This window comes from Vigna radiata, chromosome 10 (assembly GCF_000741045.1).
Source record: "Vigna radiata var. radiata cultivar VC1973A chromosome 10, Vradiata_ver6, whole genome shotgun sequence".
NCBI classification, from domain to species: Eukaryota; Viridiplantae; Streptophyta; class Magnoliopsida; order Fabales; family Fabaceae; genus Vigna; species Vigna radiata.
The window spans coordinates 19,408,015-19,428,260 of record NC_028360.1 but is presented as its reverse complement, the minus strand read 5'-3'; the positions used below and the strand labels follow the sequence as shown (position 1 = coordinate 19,428,260).

The 20,246-nt window shown below is 33.3% G+C and overlaps 3 protein-coding genes across 3 annotated transcripts; 2 read left to right on the top strand and 1 right to left on the bottom strand.

Annotated features, from left to right (window-relative positions):
• Positions 1-1,500: 1,500 nt before the first annotated feature.
• LOC106774393 lies at positions 1,501-7,011 on the bottom strand. The gene is made up of 5 exons (XM_014661372.2): positions 6,373-7,011; positions 2,826-3,142; positions 2,608-2,734; positions 2,245-2,523; positions 1,501-2,080 (listed from the first exon to the last, which is right to left on the bottom strand). Exons 2-5 carry the CDS (start codon positions 3,137-3,139, stop codon positions 1,655-1,657), a joined length of 1,146 nt encoding a protein of 381 aa, XP_014516858.1. The 5' UTR covers positions 3,140-3,142; positions 6,373-7,011; the 3' UTR covers positions 1,501-1,654.
• A 4,599-nt stretch (positions 7,012-11,610) lies between these two features.
• LOC106776166 (receptor-like protein kinase HAIKU2) lies at positions 11,611-15,106 on the top strand. The gene is made up of 2 exons (XM_014663521.2): positions 11,611-14,326; positions 14,401-15,106. The coding sequence occupies exons 1-2, from the start codon at positions 11,770-11,772 to the stop codon at positions 14,748-14,750; spliced, it is 2,907 nt and encodes a 968-aa protein (XP_014519007.1). The 5' UTR covers positions 11,611-11,769; the 3' UTR covers positions 14,751-15,106.
• Positions 15,107-15,871: 765 nt separating this feature from the next.
• On the top strand, positions 15,872-20,076 carry LOC106775132 (proline iminopeptidase). Its single transcript, XM_014662194.2, has 11 exons — positions 15,872-16,012; positions 16,226-16,428; positions 16,789-16,887; positions 16,964-17,074; positions 17,169-17,231; positions 17,439-17,532; positions 17,819-17,916; positions 18,417-18,518; positions 19,175-19,288; positions 19,358-19,432; positions 19,650-20,076. The coding sequence occupies exons 1-11, from the start codon at positions 15,904-15,906 to the stop codon at positions 19,752-19,754; spliced, it is 1,173 nt and encodes a 390-aa protein (XP_014517680.1). The 5' UTR covers positions 15,872-15,903; the 3' UTR covers positions 19,755-20,076.
• Positions 20,077-20,246: the final 170 nt, after the last annotated feature.

Sequence of the window (20,246 nt, the reverse complement as noted above, 5' to 3'; positions counted from 1 at the left end):
AGTAGGATTCAAAAGATAGCAGTTGTCCAAGAAGTCACAACAGCTTGAAAAAATGGGTCTGATTTAACATAGCTCCATTGCATGTACTATCTTCTAACACAATTAAAATAAGTCAGCATGTTTGTTTCCAGAATAAAATTAGAAGTTTTGTATAGCACCACCCCACACCCGAATCCAAATCATTGTTATTCTCAAATGTGCCGTGACTAGATTCTTCAAATTTCTGCTATATTAAATCAACAGTATCACTGGAGGCATCATAGTCAAAGCCATTGCAGAAACAAAGAAAAATTGGAAAAAACATACATCAACCATTGCAGTTTATCAGCAAAGTGAAACTGACTAAAATCAGGTAGACTGAAACATACTAAGGTGAGAAATTTCTCCACAGATACCTCCTTCTTGAAGAGAAAAATAAAATAAAAAATTAAAGTAGTTTAACTTTTGTAAGCTAAAATAAAGTGTTGTCCAATTCTCCCAGACCCGATAGCACAGTAAGATCTATTATAAGATCACCGTCCTCCTCCGGTTTCCCTCTCGATACAAAATGACCGAGCACGAAAATTGCATTTGATCAAACATGACAGAAAGTTCGAAATCAGCAAAGATGAATGTTGAACTTCTGCTAGTGTCATTTAAGGCCAGTTTCAATAAACCTTGACAAGTATTTATAGAACAAAAAAAATTAAATGAGTCAAATTCTCTCCTAAGCTAAGTTCAAATATACTTCTATGTTGTAACTCCTAGAAATATTAGATGATACCGTAAGTGCTAACAAGTCCCACTGAAAAGTTTTTTTGCATACTACAGCACTAAATAATCTATGATGTAGTTTATGAGAAGCCAAGCTGTTTACTGTCCCCCCTCTATATCCAATTAGAACATATTATCAAGTAATTACATTTCTGAGATAAAAGCCAATAAATAGGAGAACATTTATAAAGAATCGAGAGATATATAAATAAATGCAGGAGATACTCTCAAATCTTGTTGACACTTGTGTAAAAAACATGGGAGAAAAATATCTCAATCATATATAAAGAGAAATGTCTGCCTTGTGCTTCTTAACCTTGTACTAGTTCTATCCTCAGAAGAAAAAGAACTCATACAAGTTTCACAAATGGAGATAGTGTCTTTATAACGTAATTGATGTTGCTTTCATTTCATACTTCGACTCACATTCTCAACCTATCGGACTTTCTGAAACTGCTACATTTTGTATTGGGTATGCAAAGGTCTATAAGAGATGTTTTTGCTTAGAAGTTTGTGAACATGGATTCAAGCAGAGAAGAAGCTGAAGTCTGACCAAAATATTTCTGCTGGCACATGCAAGAACCTATAATATGAAAAGCATGGTGAATGAAACGGTGAGCAAATTAAAGTGATTTTCCTGGTAATATCTAAGTGTTACAACACATTGTTCTTACTTTGGATCATATGTACTAGCTTTCTTGAATATCTTGGCAGCAACAGTAGTTATAGAGTTCACTGGATTGCTAATTAAGTTAACAATTGCACTCAGATATCACTTTGCAATCATTCAAGATTCATATAACTAAAATAAATAGTTATTGTATGATGGTCATTGAAAATAAAAGAACTAAGTTTGAAAATAAAAAGTCTTGCATCAATGTTTTAAAAAGTTCCTAAATGCCTAATAATCATTATAATCATCAGAATCATCATCATCTTCTTCTTCCTGCACAGGCAGTTGATGAGGAGGCGACTGTTGGTTGGTTGATGGCTGCATGGGGGTGGGCTGCATTGGTGGGCATTGCGACTGTTGGTTGGTAGATGGCTGCATGGGGATGGGCTGCATCGGTGGGCATTGCTGCTGGGACGATGATGGGGCAGACTGATTCTGTCCTTGCTGAGATAGCCATGTCCTGACCAGATTTTCAAGATTTTCAACTCTAGCTAGAACTGCATCATAAACTTCTCTACTGACAAAATTGCTCTTGTCAGTGCTGGATGCAGATGGTTGCCTGATGATGTCATTGTCAGCATCTACTTTTGATTCAGCATCAGAAATAGATCTTATCTCAGATCTAGCTTGTGAGAGTCTAAGAGAAAAATCTTCCTGTTAAATAAAATAGAAAATGTCAGTAACCTGAAATTCAAAGTACATGATATTATAGAACATATGTGTGTGTGTGTGTGTATATATATATATATGTATGTATATCAATTTCAAAGTACATGATGTTATAGTCTAATTGATAAGAAATGAATGAAGATTTGTACCATGCGAAGAGCATGCTCATGTGCAGTGATTGATCCTCCAATGTGCAGTACACCACCTTTTTCTAACATCCTATTTCTCTGGACGGTAACACATTTATTGCGATAGTTTGGCGAATTCCAATGTTCTAGCAATGAATTCCATATGTGCTCCCCCATCCAATAAGGGGGTCTTCCTGTGATCCTTGCATATCTAAATATTGTCGACAGTCTTTGAGATGCTTTTCTGTGGAAGTTTTTCTTAATTTGAGCTTCATGCTCAGCTATCCATTGTACATCTTGCTGTTACAATAGATAATGTTAATAAAGGAGATGAACTTCATATTTGAAATGAATACAACATGATTAAGTAACACAATGTTTTACCTTAAATCTTTGCCAGAAAAGTTCTTTGTCCTCTATAGGTATTGCTCCCCATGATGGCCAAGGCTGAAGAAATTGGTCCTTAATAGACCAATTGATGGCCTGTGAAGCAACTCTAGAAGGAACAAACCTGAAGTATGGATGAAAGAAAGTTATGAATCTACAAGCATAGTAAAACAAAGAATTTAATGCAAATAATGACTAAAAAGATGTGGTATTACCCTCGACCACAAGGTTCAATGAAAGATGGTTCATAGGTAGAAGGAATTTCTTCACCGTGAAAATTCCAGAGCTTGTAATCTGGCATGAATCCTTTTTGATGTAGGTGAACTCTGACCACCTCATCTTTCAAAATCCTTGTACATTCGCACTTTATGCATGGACATCGAATCCCTCCATCAGGAATATAATATTTACACTGTCGAGCCGTCTCCAAAAAATGTTCAACTCCTTCAACAAAAGCTTCCTTTAAACCTTTTTTTCCACTATAACAGCGGTCATACATCCAAGCACGGGGGTTGGGGACTTCGGCCATGTTCTGTGACAAGCAAAAAGTTAGGCATAATAATATAACTCCACGCAACATGAGTAATAGACCTATTACTACTTAAGTCTGACATGGAAGGGAAACTTAGGATTATGAAGTATGCTAATTTTTAATCCATACAATAATAAAATCCTCGAGATGTCATCAAGGCAATCGGGGAAATTGGCCATTCAATGTATTATAATTTTAGTATTGTTATATGAGAAGATAGTAAGTAATTCCTTTACAAGGAAAGATAGTATGGTTAATAAAATGACACTGAGAGACAATTAGAGTTGTTTCTTTGCTTCATTTGACTACTTTAAACTTGTTAGGCTACTTTAGTAGAATTTTCAAATTCTCACATTTTTAGTACACTTTTTAAGGTTTTTAAGTAGTCCAATTTTGAGTTTTAGGTAATTATTTGAATTTGAGTTGTTTCTTAGCTTCATTTCACTACTTTAAACTTGTTAAGATATCAAGATTACATATTCTTAGGTTACTTTAGTAGAATTTCGAAATTCTCACCTTTTTAGTACACTTTTCAAGGTTTTAGGTTGTCCAATTTCGAGTTTTAGGTAATTGTTCCAATTTGAGTTGTTTATTAGCTTCATTTCACTACTTTCAACTCCTTAGGATATCAATATTACATATTCTTAGGCTACTTTAGTAGAATTCCTAAATTCTCACATTTTTTAGTAGACTTTTTAAGGTTTTAAGTAATCCAATTTTGAGTTTTAGGTACTTGTTCCAATTTGAGTTGTTTCTTAGCTACACTTGACTATTTTAAACTTGTTAGGATATCAATATTACAAATTGTTAGCCTATTTTAGTAGAATTTCGTATTTGTCACCTTTTTAGTAAACGTTTTTAGGTTTTAAGTAGTCAATAGTCAACTTTTGAGTTTTAGGTACTTGTTCCAATTTGAGTTGTTTCTTAGCTACATTTGACTACTTTAAACTTGTTAGGATATCAACATTACATATTATTAGGCTACTTAAGTAGAATTCCCAATTTCTCCCCTTTTTAGTACACTTTTTAAGGTTTTAAGTAGTCAAATTGAGTTTTAGGTACTTGTTCCAATTTGAGTTGTTTCTTACCTACATTTGACTATTTTAAACTTGTTAGGATATGCATATTACATATTGTTAGGCTACTTTAGTAGAATTCCCAATTTCTCACCTTTTTAATACACTTTTTAAGGTTTTAAGTAGTCCAATTTTGAGTTTTAGGTACTTGTTCCAATTTGAGTTGTTTCTTAGCTACACTTGACTATTTTAAACTTGTTAGGATATCAATATCACACATTGTTAGCCTACTTTAGGACAATTTCCAATTTCTCACCTTTTTGGTAGACATTTTTAGGTTTTAAGTAGTGAAATTTGGAGTTTTTTATACATTTTAAGTTTTAAGTTCATTTCTACATTTTTTTTAGTCAATTTAAACTACAATGAAGTAGTTTGTCATGTTTTTCAAATTTAGGTTAGTTTTTACCTTTCTTTTACAAGTTTAGGTTCTAGTTTTAGGTCTTAGGTAGTCAATTTAAACTACAATGAAATCGTTTGTTTTGTTTGGAGATTTTTTACAAGTCTCCACCTCTAAAGAGGCTACCACTACCTATAGCCAGTATCCAACAACAAATCTACACAAAATAGGCTTGACAGCACAACAGTTCTAGTAGAATTAAAGCAATAAAAATCACAATTGAAAAGGCTAGGCTGAAAGTAGAATTGCAATGTCATTTTGACAACTTAAGATAGCAATATAAGACAAGTAATTAACATAAGGTAATTGAAGAAAGTTGCCCCTCAAATTGAACTTAGGATCAGCACTAGAACAGGTTAAGACAGTAAGAAATCAATTTAAGTTGAACCATACTAGACAAATAATGAGTTAAAGACTGAAAAACGAATCTGTTTGTGAAAATGCTTCAAAGAACTTATTAAATTCTGCACATTTTCGTTTTCAATTCATAGGTTCCTATAGTGAACTGCACAAGTCTGTAATGCATTTTACTTTCTCATATCATCATGAACAGGTTACTTGAATCAATTGCAATGACTTTTAGCTTTTAATACCGTTCAAAATAGGTCAAGAACCCAAAACAGATTCACCAATCAGCACCTAACTGATTCAACGTGAAAGAAAATGTTCACAGATTTGGAGGTTTGACAATGAAATTTTACTTTGATCAACAATTACATAATTCTGACCATAACAAGGCCTAAGTAGAACAATTGAACTTTATTAGGCTCACTGAATTTAAACTTCAATGAAGTAGTTTCGTTAGTTTTTAATTGCTGATTCTAGGATTAGTTAGTGGTTATCCTGTTTTCACTAAGGTTTACCTTGCTTTCTAGGTTCATATAGTAAACATTTCTAACATTTCTATTCCATCCTTTTCATATGCCCAGTGAACATCATGGTTTTATCACTTTATAAGCACATACAGACCATAAAGTACACCTTCAATCATCCCATATTCATTGCGGTAATGCAGCCTAACATTACCACACGTCAAGTACAATTCTGAACTCAAAACTGAGTGTAAACTCAGACAAATTGGTTATTCAGACAACCTTAATCAGTTTACACTCAGACATAGGAGTTTGTTACTCAAGTGGACTGAATAACATTAGTTTCATTCAAACAGAGTTTAATTGCATTTTAAACACATTCCTATGTTATATATAATTACACATCAGTCACCCATAATTCTTACAAACCATAATTAGTTTATACCGAGACCAAATCAATCAGCAAGGAACCTGTGAGCAATTGGTTTTACAACAATTACACTTTGTATTATATTATGAGCACGACCAGGTGCGATCAGATTAGGATCACGAAAACCAACATCCTATATACATTACACATGCCTTACACACAGATCCATTCACTTAAAGCAACACATTAATAGACTATCATCATCAAATAGCAGTATACTATCCACCATTACAGCAGAGTCAACATTCAGAACATTTGTGCATCGTTAACATCTCCATTTATGCCACAATTGTCACAAACACCATTCATACCGGTCTATAAGGTTTTGAACAGAATTCTATAAGTACCCTGCCCTACCATTTCGTTCACATTTTATAAATCATGAATGTTATCATCAGTGCTTAAAACAAAAACCAAAGTCACAGAATCATACACCAACAAAATACTATCCACTAAACAGCGAGCTTCACAACACGATTCAAACATTAGGAGACAATGAATCACACAAACCAAACCTGTCTAAAAAATGTGTCTAAAAAATGTGGCAACCGAGCACTACACAGCAGCCAACCCAACTTCACGGCAAAGCCCTCCTAACTCCAAGCTCCACGAACCACCACCCCTGCCGCAACACCCAGAACGAAGAACAAGAACCCTAGCCACCCAACCCGCAAACCAGCCACCAACGAACCGCCGTCAGCGTCCGCAACAGCAACCTCTTGAAACTGGCTTAGGGCGACCAACCTCGCGCTGACAGAAGACAATATGAACGAAGAGAGAACAGGGAAGGGAAGACACCACCCACCAACGAACCGCCGCTAGCGTCCGCACCACCACGCTCTTCAAACCGATAGGGAAAACCACACTCGCGCCCACACAACACAAGGGTTACCTCGAGAGAACAGGGAAGGGAGGAGAGGAAGTTCTGAAATTGATTTTCGGGGATCTGAGAAAGGAAGATCCCAATTTCGAACCTAATGTATCGCTGATATTGCCAACGGCCAAATTCCGTCGGTATTTTATGTCACTCCACATTGTCATCGGCGTCCGTAAAGGCAGCAATCCAGTCCGCAGGTAAATGCATTCCAGAACAATCGGTAAAAGGCCGTAGGTAATAAAGTTTTCAGTATAGGTAAACAATAATTAACTTAAAACAAAAACATTCCTGTATATTTCTAAGTGAAACTTTCCTAGTTTAAAGTTATTATTAATTCACTGATTTTTATTCAAGTTATAGACGACACTTTACAAATTTACATGATTTTGGATTAACCATTATAGAACTCCATAATTAAATTTATTATTATAAAATAAGGTTTCTAACAATAAAAATATATTTTGAATACTCATTCTACAATATTTTAAAAAACGATTTTCAGGATTTTGTTTGTCTATTGAAAACCCACAAATTTGAGGAAACGGTTTCCTCTGAAAAAGGCAAAGAAGACTGGATATGGTCCAACAAGTTCTGATCTTAGAATACTGTCTTTGTAAATATATAATAAAATTTAAACTTAATCTAATCTTATCAGAATTAATATATAAAATAAAATTAAATCTACTCATCAATTTATCTCTAGTTGATTTATATAGTTTTTATTAAATAATTTAAAAAATAATAATTGCAAATTCACTGTTTCTAAATGCATGCACATGTCATTATCCATGTGGAATAAATAGTAGTACTTAACCCAGTCAATGAACTGTATGGTCTGTCAGTTGAATTGGAGAGCTTCTGTCTTAGTTCTGTCCAGTCCATTTTTAGTTTGTTCCCACTCGTTTAAATATTATTATTTGTAATTTCTTAATCATTTATTTCTCATATTATGTTTATTGGATATTGATATTAAAAACAAAAGATATGAAGATTAAGTAAAAATTCAAGGGAAATTTTATCTTTCAGGAGTTCAACTGGCAGTCAAAAATAAGACCAATAATACACTTCAACTCCCACTCGTTTAAATATTATTATTTGTAATTTCTTAATCCTTCTCAATGCCAGAAAACTGCTAAACAAATTAAAAACTGCTGAAGATTTTATCTTTCAGGAGTTCAACTGGCAGTCAAAAATAAGACCAATAATACACTTCAACTGCACTAATTGCTTTTACAAATTCAGTGATCTTATCTTAGAAGAAGTAAAGTGTGAAAAGTGTGTAAAATCTAATAAGTGGGACAGAGCCTGAAAATGTCACTTCACCAGTTTAATGATTTTGAAAAGATGACTGCAGAAGCTTGAAGTATGAGCAGTTTAAGCATGAAATTCAAAGATGGTAGGCATATCATGAATTTATATATTACGTGTCCATCAGATGTTTGATGTAATGTCTCCATAGTTGACGTTTTATTTATGCTATCTCTTTCTTAACATGCTTTCACTATTTATTATATTATCCTCTGTAACTTTTTCTTCCTCCTCCTTTTGATAAATTTATTATCTATAATTATACATAATTGTTTCTGATATGTACCCCTTTTTTATGTATATTTTATTTTTTATTTTTTATTTTATGTTTTAATTTTTATATTTATTTATTATTATTATTATATTTTAAGAATTTATTTTATATATTTAATAATATTTTTATTTTAATAATAATTTGACTTAATATTCTATTTTATAATTATAAGATAACAGAAGAAACATGTATTTCGACTAATTATAAAAATTATATATTTAATATAATTGTACATTCAAAATCAATATCAAAAAGTAATGAATATTTTGTGACATATATTTATCCGGCTGTTGTTTAATTTTATCCAATAAATATAAGTTTCTAATGTTTCAAAGTTAGAATCATGGATAGTGTTGCTTATTAGGATTCTTAATCACACTTACAGTGAAACATACGTTAAATTGTAGAATAATTTGTCAGTGAATAGTCTGAATTAGATAGACGTATCTATCATGGCTTTCTTATTCTTCTCCAATAATTTCATTCTTTCTGCTGTAGTATTTAAGATAAGAATTTCACTCACTACTCTATTTGGATCTTTTCTCTCATTTTCAACCTATGATACTTTTCTTCAAATATGATTTATATTATATACTTAAATTCTAAGGTGCTAGAGTAGACCAATATGATCCGTTTAAAATGACTCCAAATAGACTAATTCATCAAAATAAAAAATTAGCTTAAATGTGTGTTTTAAGTTAAGATATATATTTTTAAAGTAACTAATTATATGATTATTTTTTAAATTTTAACTTTTTGATTGGATATTAATACTGTATTGAATTACTAAATTACATCCCATTCTCGTCATCCACGTTAAATATTTTAAAACAAATATTTTTTACTAAATAATCTAACGTTAAAGTTAGACATGTTCATCAAATAATAATAAATTTTACAACAAATGTGTGTTGAATTTATCTTGTAAATAATAATATTTATAGTAAATTGATAAGTTTTGACCTGATTGGATCTATATTGTTTAGGTAATTTATCTTTTTTATATTGTTTATGATTTCACTAATTCATCTTATCTCTTAATCTATTTTTTAATTATACTTTCTTATTAGCTTGTGTCGAGACGTTAAGCTTTATATTAACACTGAAGAGATATCTTACTATAATTATATCATACTATATTGACTGAGGTGATATTGATTATATTATATGTATATAATCTAATGTTTGATTAATTATAATAAAAATACACTTAAATATTATGTAATAAATAATTGGTTATATATTAATCTTATAAAATATGCATTTATTGAACTATTGTTATTAATATATGTGTTTTTCATTTGAGTTGTTTATAAGCATACAGGTGATAAAATATTGAATGTATCTAGAAATAGCAAAAAAGGTAAGATTAGAAAAATGAAAAGAAATAACTGTCCAATAATGTGATAAAACCAGCTGTAAGGTGAGTAGATGATACACTCCATTTTAATAAACTGACCAAATTTCAAATGATTGCAACACTATATTAAAAAAATTTAAATTTAATTCAACTTTCACGAAATCATTTGTAAAATAAAATTTACGTTCAATTTATATATTATAATTTATGACATGTCCACAATAATTAATATTTTAAAAATAGTTAACAGAAACAGACTTAGACCCACCAATGGACCCAAAACTCAGTCGGTGGTCACATGGAAGAAAGGCCTTAGCCGCTGCTACTAAGTCAACATCCGCGGCAAAGCATTTATCTCGTATATATTTTCATTTAATCATGAAATACGCATATACTCTATTAAAAACAATCAATGCAATAAAAGATTAATTAAAAAATGAATAGTTGTAAAATAGGACAACTTAGCAATTTTATTATGGAACCAAGCTTAACATTGGAAATATCAAACTGAAATACCATTTCAGGCATTAAATATGGGAGAATGCTATGCCGTGGTGAAATATTCTTTTACTAAATAATTTTATTTTGACCAATAGTATATATATATAATCCTAATATTTACACCACACGAGTTCAATAGTATCTAATTTTTTAGAGACAATTTTCAATAATAAAATTTGGTTATTTTTACAAAATTTTTACATTAAGAATATTGTTTACGATAGTCATGAAAAAAATTATATTACAAATATATATATATATATATATATATATATATATATATATATATATATAAAGAGAATATTCATTACATATAACTCATAATGAAAAAAATAGCTATTTATAAACATATAAAAAGATAGCAAAACAGAGTGATGAAATTGAAGTAAGAAGGATTTTCATATTCTCTTGGTCTCTAATTTGGTTTTCCTAAAATAAAGAGTACTTTTTTTATTTATAACTTAATTTTTGAATAACTTCCTCTCTCTGGTTGAAAGAGCTCATCAGTAGGTGAACAGGGTAATTGCTGAATAAATATGTAATGTTTTATCACTAAACAATAAAGATGTTAGTTAGGTGAAAGAATCATAAGTCACTTGTTTATCTGAGGGAGTAGATTTAAGGAAGAGAGTAGAAATTTGAAAATAAATTGCATGTTGTTTTTTAAAGAGATTTGGAAATAATTGAGAATTAATTTAAAAATAAAATTTATAGCTTGCGAGATTTGATCAATATAATAAATAAATAAAAAGTAATTGATAGGAATTAAAAATTATCACAATACTTTTACTGGAAAGTATTGATAAAATACATTTTAAATAGAGAAACAAAAATTAATTAAAAATTAAAACAATATTTTATTTAAGTGTAGTCAATTATGTTAAGCTTAGAATCGTTTACGTAAAAGTCAGGACCGGTTACGTGAATATTGAAATTGGTTACGCCAAGCCTGGAATAAATTTCAGACGTAATAGAATCATTTACATTGTCTTCATCATGTGCAATGTTTTTATGAACCTCCTTCATGATCATGCTTTAAAACAATTAAACCTGCTTACTGCAAATAATATATAACATAGTGAAATAAATAACTATATTAAAGTAAAAAATTTTAAAATATAAAAAATCCTTTAATCAAAATACTTATGCAAATAATATATATATGATTTCAATTAAATAAATTTAGAATTTAATTATAAATTAGAAAATATTTAAGTTGCATATATTATTTTTCTGTAATATTTTTAATCCAAATATATGAGGGAAAAAATAAATAATATTGAATTATAATCAGAAATATCTAATAAATTATTTATAGTTAATATATAAAAGATTATTCAACCACATGTGCAATGAAGAAGAGTCTCATGACAAGGCAGCATAGTCAAAGTTGAGACCGACTTTGTCCTTATTTGCCCATAATTATGTCGTTTGTTCCCATTCCATGCACGTGGATCATTTCAAGTGTGAAACCAAACCCAACCCAAAATTCAACGTAAAACCAAACCAAACCAAACCAGCCTCTCTGGTCCATTCTTCTCCCACCAACTCTTGCACTAACTCGACACTAACAACCTGCCCTTGCCGCCGGTATGGTCGCCGGAAGTAATTTCCGGTACTGCTCGGCGCCCATTATTCCCACTACTGCCCTGTTATTCCTCTGCCTCGTTGCTTCTTCCCTCGCAGATGAACTTCAACCACTCATGAAGTTCAAGTCCTCCATACAAAGTTCAAATGTAACTGTTTTTAATTCATGGGCACAAGCAAGTTCTCCGTGCCTATTCTCTGGGATTGTATGCAACTCCAAAGGCTTTGTTTCAGAAATCAATCTTCCGGAGAAACAGCTGGAGGGTACTGTTCCCTTTGATTCACTTTGTGAGCTTCAATCGCTTGAGAAGATATCTTTGGGGTCTAACCAGTTGCATGGAAGCATCAGTGAGGGGTTGACGAAGTGCACCAACTTGAAGCATTTGGATTTGGGTATGAATTCATTCAATGGAGTAGTGCCTGATTTGTCGAGTTTGCACAAGTTGGAGTTCTTGAATTTAAACTCCAGTGGAATTTCAGGAGTGTTTCCATGGAAATCATTGGGAAATCTAACTAGTCTTCAGTTCCTGAGTCTTGGGGATAACCTGTTGAAGGAAGATCCTTTCCCTTTGGAGGTGTTAAAACTTGAAAAATTGTATTGGCTTTACCTCACAAATTGCAGCATCACTGGGAATATTCCATTGGGGATTGGGAATCTTACTCAGCTTCAGAATCTTGAGCTTTCTGACAACCATTTGTATGGTGAGATTCCTGCTGATATAGTAAAGCTTCGCAAGCTGTGGCAACTTGAGTTATATGATAACTATCTGAGTGGGAAAATCCCAGTTGGATTTGGAAACCTGACTAGTCTAGTTAACTTTGACGCTTCTTATAATCAACTTGAAGGTGATCTTTTTGAGGTAAGGTCCTTAAAAAACCTTGAATCCCTTCAACTTTTTGGGAACAAGTTGTCTGGAGAAATTCCAAAGGAGCTTGAAGATCTCAAGAATCTCACAGAGCTTTCTCTTTATGCTAACAACCTCACTGGTCCTCTTCCTCAAAAGCTTGGCTCTTGGCAAGGCATGCAATACGTTGATGTTTCAGACAATTTTCTTTCTGGCCCAATACCACCTTTCCTGTGCAAGAACAATCAAATCAATGAACTGGCACTCTTGAACAACAGCTTCAATGGAACAATACCAGAAACGTATGCAAAATGCACATCTTTGGTTCGTTTTCGTCTGAGCAGAAACTCACTTTCGGGTGTAGTTCCTTCAGGCATATGGGGCTTGCCAAATTTGGTTCTGTTTGATCTTGCAATGAACCAGTTTGAAGGTCCAGTGACATCTGATATAGCCAAAGCAAAATCTCTGGCTCAACTGTTGCTATCTAACAATAAATTCGCAGGTGAGTTACCGATGGAAATCTCTGAAGCTTCTTCATTGGTGACAATTCAGCTAAGTTCAAATCAAATTTCTGGTAACATCCCAGAAAACATTGGAAAGTTGAAGAAACTAACCACTCTTACTTTAGATGGAAACAATCTTTCTGGTGTCGTACCGGATTCCATTGGTTCTTGTATTTCTCTTAATGAGATAAACCTTGCTGGCAACTCTCTTTCTGGGGCTATACCAGGTAGCATCGGTTCTCTTCCAACTCTCAATTCATTGAACTTGTCCTCAAACAGGCTTTCTGGTGAAATTCCATCCAGTTTATCGTCTCTGAGACTTAGCCTTCTTGACTTATCAAACAATCAGTTGTTTGGTTCCATACCAGAACCTCTTTCTATTTCAGCCTTCAAAGACGGATTCATGGGAAATCCTGGCTTATGCAGCCAGACTTTGAAAGGTATCAGACCATGTTCAATGCAATCCAGAAGCTCCAGGAGACTCAGAAACCTTTTAGTCTGTTTCCTTGCTGCTGTAATGGTTCTGCTTGGAGCGTTTTTCCTCTTCACAAAACTAAGGCAGAATAAGTCTGAGAAGCCGCTGAAGACTACTTCCTGGGATGTCAAGCAGTACCATGTGTTAAACTTCAATGAGAGTGAAATCGTTAACGGGATCAAGGCTGAGAATTTGATTGGCAAGGGAGGATCCGGCAATGTTTATCGTGTTGTGCTTAAAGGTGGGGCAGAATTTGCAGTGAAACACATATGGACTTCAAATCTAAGCGACAGGGGAAGTTGCAGGAGCACCTCAACTATGCTTAGAAGGAGTTCAAGGTCACCAGAATTTGATGCAGAAGTGGCCACTCTTAGCTCTATAAGGCATGTAAATGTTGTGAAGCTCTATTGTAGCATCACAAGTGAAGACAGCAGTTTGCTTGTCTATGAATTTTTACCAAATGGGTGCTTGTGGGACAGGTTGCACACCTGTAAAGAGAAGTCTAAGATGGGGTGGGAGGTTAGGTATGACATTGCATTGGGTGCTGCTAGAGGATTGGAGTACCTGCACCATGGGTGTGATAGACCAGTTATACATAGGGATGTCAAATCCAGTAACATATTGCTGGATGAAGAATGGAAGCCAAGGATTGCAGATTTTGGCCTTGCCAAGATTCTGAGTGGAGGAGCAGGCAATTGGACCAATGTCATTGCTGGAACACTTGGTTACTTACCTCCTGGTAAGCTTTAAATCACTTTTTTTGGTATTAAGCAAAACAAAATGTCATTTTAACTTCTATCTATTGTTTTGCAGAGTATGCCTACACTTGTAAGGTGACAGAGAAGTGTGATGTTTACAGCTTTGGTGTTGTCCTGATGGAGTTGGTAACTGGGAAGAGGCCAATGGAGCCAGAGTTTGGAAACAATCATGACATTGTGCATTGGGTATGCAGCACTAACAGGAGCAAAGAAGAGGCTCTTGAATTGGTGGATCCTACTATTGCAGAACATTTCAAAGAGGATGCCATGAAGGTGTTGAGAATTGCATTATTGTGCACTGCCAAAATTCCAGCTTCAAGACCATCAATGAGAACGTTAGTTCATATGCTGGAAGAGGCAGATCCATGTACCCCAAACAAAATGATTGTGACCGTTGATGCTTAAATAAGGTGTTCCAGAGAATGGACATTTTTTCTCTCAACTGCAGACATTTGAGTTTTTATCATTTCTAAGCAGCACAAAAATTGAGCTGAGAAAGGGTGATAAACACCGTATGCCTTGGTCTTGGGATCAATTAGGTGGAATTTTGGCAAGGCCGTGACCTCTGTTATAAATTGAAAAATGTCTTGCAGTTAGAAAGGGATTATCTCATTTTTTTTTGTTAAAAATAACAATTCTGTGTATGAATATGAAACATCTGTGAGTGACAAACCAAAGGAGGATTAAGTTTTATGTTGTAGGTTTGTAGCATATGTGTAGTAGTAATGGAATTATCTTTTCAATAGAATTGTATTTTCTCCTGGGATTAGCTTGTAGCTTTGTAACATGTTATGTTAGCTAAACAACGATAAACACTGCTACTGCTATTCGAATTATTGTATGTAATGGGCTTAAGTATGGAATCTAAACCTCCATTTGACAAAAGGATCTTTCCTATTTTATTATCTCATTTATGACACATAATTTCTTATTGTAAACTTTGCAAATGTCTACGTATGCTTTCAAAATTTGAGCTAATGTCTATTTATGGTGGCAAATCATTTTTAAAATTTTACTATCCTTTTCAGTCTAAGGTATTTATATTTGTATATATTTACTTGAATGAACTAATTACAGTTTTTTAGACTCGTATGCTTATTAATATTTTATTTGAAAATTAGGAGAACTATATATTTTCAAAATACGAAAAATAATTTTTATTTTTATGATCTAAAAAGTTATTTAATACGCTAGATTTTATGTTTTATGCAAAGGTAATTCGCTCCAATAACAAAGTTTTACCATGTACGTGATATATGAAATCTGCTCTAGATCTATATTTGAGTGGAATGATTTGCTCTAATATTCTTGACATACTTCATGTATTTAATCCAACTTCACACTTAATAATAAACATAAATAACTAAATAAATTCGTAATTGTAATTGCCTTGTTTGTATCGAGGTGATTTTAGATGTAACAAACGGATTATAACAAACAAAAGACACGACAAGATGACCAATTACGAGGTGACACAATGTAGTGAGTGACCTTTTCGTTGGCAAGTGCTAATTGGATAAAATAATCACTGTCACAAGTTCATAATAAACCCAAAAGAATGAAGTTGGGTTCTATTCCAAACACCCTCCTCGCCTCCTTCTTACCTTCCCTAACTTTCAAATTTCCCATTTCACTTCCATTCTCTCACCCAGGAATCCCTTCTTCAGGTACCCTCTCTCTCTCTCTCTCTGCCTCCACTTTCCAGATTTGTTTAGATAGTTTATTAATTATGTGATACAATGATAGGGTTATGTGGGTCACTTGTCTCGTCCAATGTTTGTGTTTCATTACTGTTGAATCTATTTCTGCATTGTTATATTGAATAAATTTATATCTTCACAAGGGTCTTCTAAAATTTGCGGTTTTGGTGTGATGCGCAGGCAGAAAGGCCTTAGTTATTCGCATGCAAAGCATTGATCATAGAATTGAACCAATATCTAGTAATTTGATGGCTTCAGAAAAGGAATCCGAAAAACTTGTCAGAAATCTCTACCCGCAAATAGAACCCTACAGTACAGGATTTTTGAAGGTTTCAGATCTTCACACAATATACTGGGAGCAATCAGGAAACCCCAGTGGCCATGTGAGTAGCAATTGACTCGCCTCCAACAATGGATTGAATATGTATTTTTTTATATTTTCTATACATGCAGTAGGCTTATATGTTTATATTTGGATCAAGATTGGAATGGGAGGCAATGGACCGTTTTTTAGTGGTTCTAAGTATAAATGCAGCTGTGTGAACTGTAATGCTAAAACCTATCTTTACACATGCATATGTGCTTGGATGAATCTAAGCATTTACATACTTTACATCCTTTGGGAAAGCTAAATTATGCGCATTAACACTCTGGTTGTTTTATATTTATTTAATTTGAGGGCAAAGTGTAAATAACGGTAAAAAGAAAATTTGATTCATCATTTTCTAAGCATTTTGTGACAGCCGGTTGTCTTCATTCATGGAGGCCCTGGAGGAGGAACTTCCCCAAGCAACCGAAGATTTTTTGATCCGGACTTTTATCGAATCGTTCTATTTGATCAGGTTAGTTTCTGAGTGCAGTAATGGTCTCCCGTGCTTGTGTGCTATAGCACAAATTCACAATTATTATCTTTATCAGCGAGGTGCAGGGAAAAGCACACCACATGCGTGCTTAGAGCAAAACACCACATGGGATCTCATTGATGACATTGAAAAGCTAAGAGAACATTTGGAAATTACAGAATGGCAGGTTATTTTACACCATCGGTTGTGTTCAGTATACATTTTGTGATTCAATATTCTTATGTAATTAGATATCATTTTCTGACCTGTATGATTTGCAGGTATTTGGTGGATCGTGGGGAAGCACGCTTGCCCTTGCATACAGTCAATCTCACCCAGACAAGGTGTTTAACTCTGTTCTTGGTTATGATTGGTTTCTTTCTTACTATGTCATAATGATGTCTCCTTTTACTATTATTATTGTTATATTTCTATTATTACTATTATTTTTCCAGTACTGCTCAAGATTGTGTACTCCATATAATTAAGGAGTTTGTTTCCGTGCTATGTTGTTCACTTTTTAAAATACCTTATTATCATTTTGTTACAAGGTTACTGGCATGATCCTCAGGGGAATTTTCCTCCTAAGGAAGAAAGAAATTGATTGGTTTTATGAGGGTGGCGCTGCTGCAATATATCCTGATGGTATGGAGCTGTCTTTTCATCTAATTTTCTGGTGCATTAAGTTTGAATATTTGCCATGCATAATAAGGTTTCCTTTTAAAGATTTGAAGAGGTTTGACTTATTTGATGTATGAAATTATGTGGCAGCTTTGTATTTTTCTATATTCTTTTAATAATTTAATGTTTTCCGTTGTAGCTTTGCATAATCTCATATTTGACTTGATTGTGATTTCTGGCTTTCTGTTCATCAGAATCTTGACCTTTAAGTTTTAAGTGGTTGATATTGGTGCATTTTGTCTCATGTCAGCTTGGGAGCCCTTTAGAGATCTTATTCCTGAAAGTGAGAGAGGATGTTTCGTTGATGCCTATAATAAGAGATTAAACTCCAATGATATCGAAACTCAGGTTAGTGTCTCAGTGGTTTTCTTATCTCAGCATGCCTTTCTGCATCTTGTCCTCCCATAATCATAACAAGACTTCTTTAAATACTAGTTTGGTTTCAGAGCTGCTGCATCCTCTTTTTGGCCTTAACTCTTCTTAGAACTAGTTTAGAAATCTATGTTTTACAATACTATGTTTCCAACATATCCTCGAATATGAAATGAGGAATAATGAGCTTATCCATGAGTATGTTACCTGACTGGATTGTCTAGAGTGGCTTTTTTGCATATATTGAAACATTCAATGCCACCGCACACGGGGTTTTCTATTTGACTGAGGAGGTTTGGGGCACAGTTTCTTTGTTAAATGTATAAAGGACAGCCCTAAAATTTTCTTTTTCTCTTCCCTTGTCCAATTGCTGCCAAAAGATATCAACCCCTTTCTAGAACAGTACTTGTTTGAATGTGATTTATGAATGAATTCAAGATTTTTTCTTGTTTACTTATCTATGTCTTTGTTCTTAGTATGCAGCTGCTAGAGCATGGACTAAATGGGAAATGATGACTGCTCATCTTCTCCCAAATGAAGATAATATCAAAAAAGGGGATGATGATTACTTTTCATTGGTAAGTTCATCAAGTTAAGAATAATCTGCTTGTTGTCTGAAAAGTGTTTGCTATTCACTTTCCAAATCCCATCCCACTGTGCCGTGTAACGTCCATAATTTGTAATGTTTACTTCCCCTAAATCTATCAATCTCTCTGTTTTGAATGGTTGAAAATAATATGCCATTGTTTGTGTAAAATTTGCAATTCAAATGTATTTCTTAAAAAAAATACTAATATGCCATTGTTTGAAGCGCACAACTTTACAAATCTCTGTTCCATATAAATGTTTCTATTGGTGTTTTGGGCTTGAATTCCGTTATTAGTTTGTGGAAAACATTTTTCTCTTGTAGAGAAATGGTTAATAATTTTTGCAGTCTTAAAGGAGGAAAATAAGTGGGCAGAGTGACAAACTGGTGTTTTTCCCTAGCACTGCCCTTTCTTCTTTAGACACTTTAAACTTGTTTTCTATCTTGTCAAAATTTGTAATGTCAGACAATCCCTAGTCAATTAGAGTTGCTTTTTGGATATACATACAAGAAAAAGAATAAACAAAGGAGTCTAAAACCTTTTTCTCTTTAGTTTAGGATTTATTTACATTTGTGTTTTATAGTTGTTTGTGGTTGAGATTCTTTAACATGTGCTGATGAGTGATAACAAATATATTTTTCTATCAGGCATTTGCAAGGATTGAAAACCACTATTTTGTGAACAAGGGATTCTTCCCCACTGATTCATACCTGTTGGACAGAATTGATAAAATTAGGCATATCAACACCACAATCGTGCAGGTAAAATAACCTTAATGCTGTAGCCTCTATAATGTAGATTCTTGATGTGTTTCTTTCTTAACTTTGTAGGGAAGATATGATATGTGCTGTCCTATGATGTCAGCCTGGGATCTTCATAAAGCTTGGCCAGAGGCAGATTTTAGGGTGAGACTAAAATGTTGCTTTTGATCATTTGCTCTTTTTGTTTGCTTTTTCTGCATGCTATGCTAATTATGAAAGAAGTTTCAGAGATCTTAAAGTGATATTTTCTTAGATTTGGTTTCTTATCAAGAAACTCACACAGGCAGTTAGGAACTAAGAGGTTTTTCCACATAATCATATGCATAGCATGGTCAAGTTAATGTATCATACGATGAAACAGGTGGTTCCAGATGCAGGGCATTCAGCCAATGAACCAGGCATAACTGCTGAGCTTGTGGCTGCAAATGAGAAATTAAAGAACATAATCAAGAACAAAGGGGAATGAAGAGAGTAGAGAAAGCAAATAAGGAGACTGGCTAATCAAATGCTGCAAAATCTACGAGTTTGATGTCTACAAGCAAAACATTTCAAGTGGCCATGTATTCAAAATCACTAGCATACCGTGTAAAATCGGGTTGTCTTTGTTTGTCATTGTCATAACAAAAATTCCCAGATCAACCCAATTTCTTGTTTGTGTTAAATTATCATGGTTACGTAGGCATAACATGGGATTATTTTCTTCAGGTTGTTCACTATTTTTTTTTTAAAATCTATTAACTTTACTTGATTATCCAATAAAAGGGTGACAAGTACTCTATGCATTTCTATTTATTTATACGATTCTTTATAGAAAACTGTTGTCTATTTTTTCAAAGTCAATAATTCATCCATTATTTATTTTAAGTTCATTGATATGTTTTATAAAGATTTTAAATGATTGATAAAGTTCTTTTCTCGCAATCTGATTTGAGAATAGAAATGTATTCATTAATATCAA

Excerpts from the sequence above, each read along its gene's own strand:
- LOC106774393 (XM_014661372.2), bottom strand. The coding sequence starts at position 3,139 with ATGGCCGAAGTCCCCAACCCCCGTGCTTGGATGTATGACCGCTGTTAT. Across the intron at positions 2,735-2,825 it reads ATTGAACCTTGTGGTCGAGG|GTTTGTTCCTTCTAGAGTTG; the intron begins GTAATACCACAT and ends TCCATACTTCAG. Across the intron at positions 2,524-2,607 it reads TTTTCTGGCAAAGATTTAAG|CAAGATGTACAATGGATAGC; the intron begins GTAAAACATTGT and ends CTATTGTAACAG.
- LOC106776166 (XM_014663521.2), top strand. The coding sequence starts at position 11,770 with ATGGTCGCCGGAAGTAATTTCCGGTACTGCTCGGCGCCCATTATTCCC. Across the intron at positions 14,327-14,400 it reads ACTTGGTTACTTACCTCCTG|AGTATGCCTACACTTGTAAG; the intron begins GTAAGCTTTAAA and ends ATTGTTTTGCAG.
- LOC106775132 (XM_014662194.2), top strand. The coding sequence starts at position 15,904 with ATGAAGTTGGGTTCTATTCCAAACACCCTCCTCGCCTCCTTCTTACCT. Across the intron at positions 16,888-16,963 it reads GAATCGTTCTATTTGATCAG|CGAGGTGCAGGGAAAAGCAC; the intron begins GTTAGTTTCTGA and ends TATCTTTATCAG. Across the intron at positions 17,533-17,818 it reads TGCTGCAATATATCCTGATG|CTTGGGAGCCCTTTAGAGAT; the intron begins GTATGGAGCTGT and ends GTCTCATGTCAG.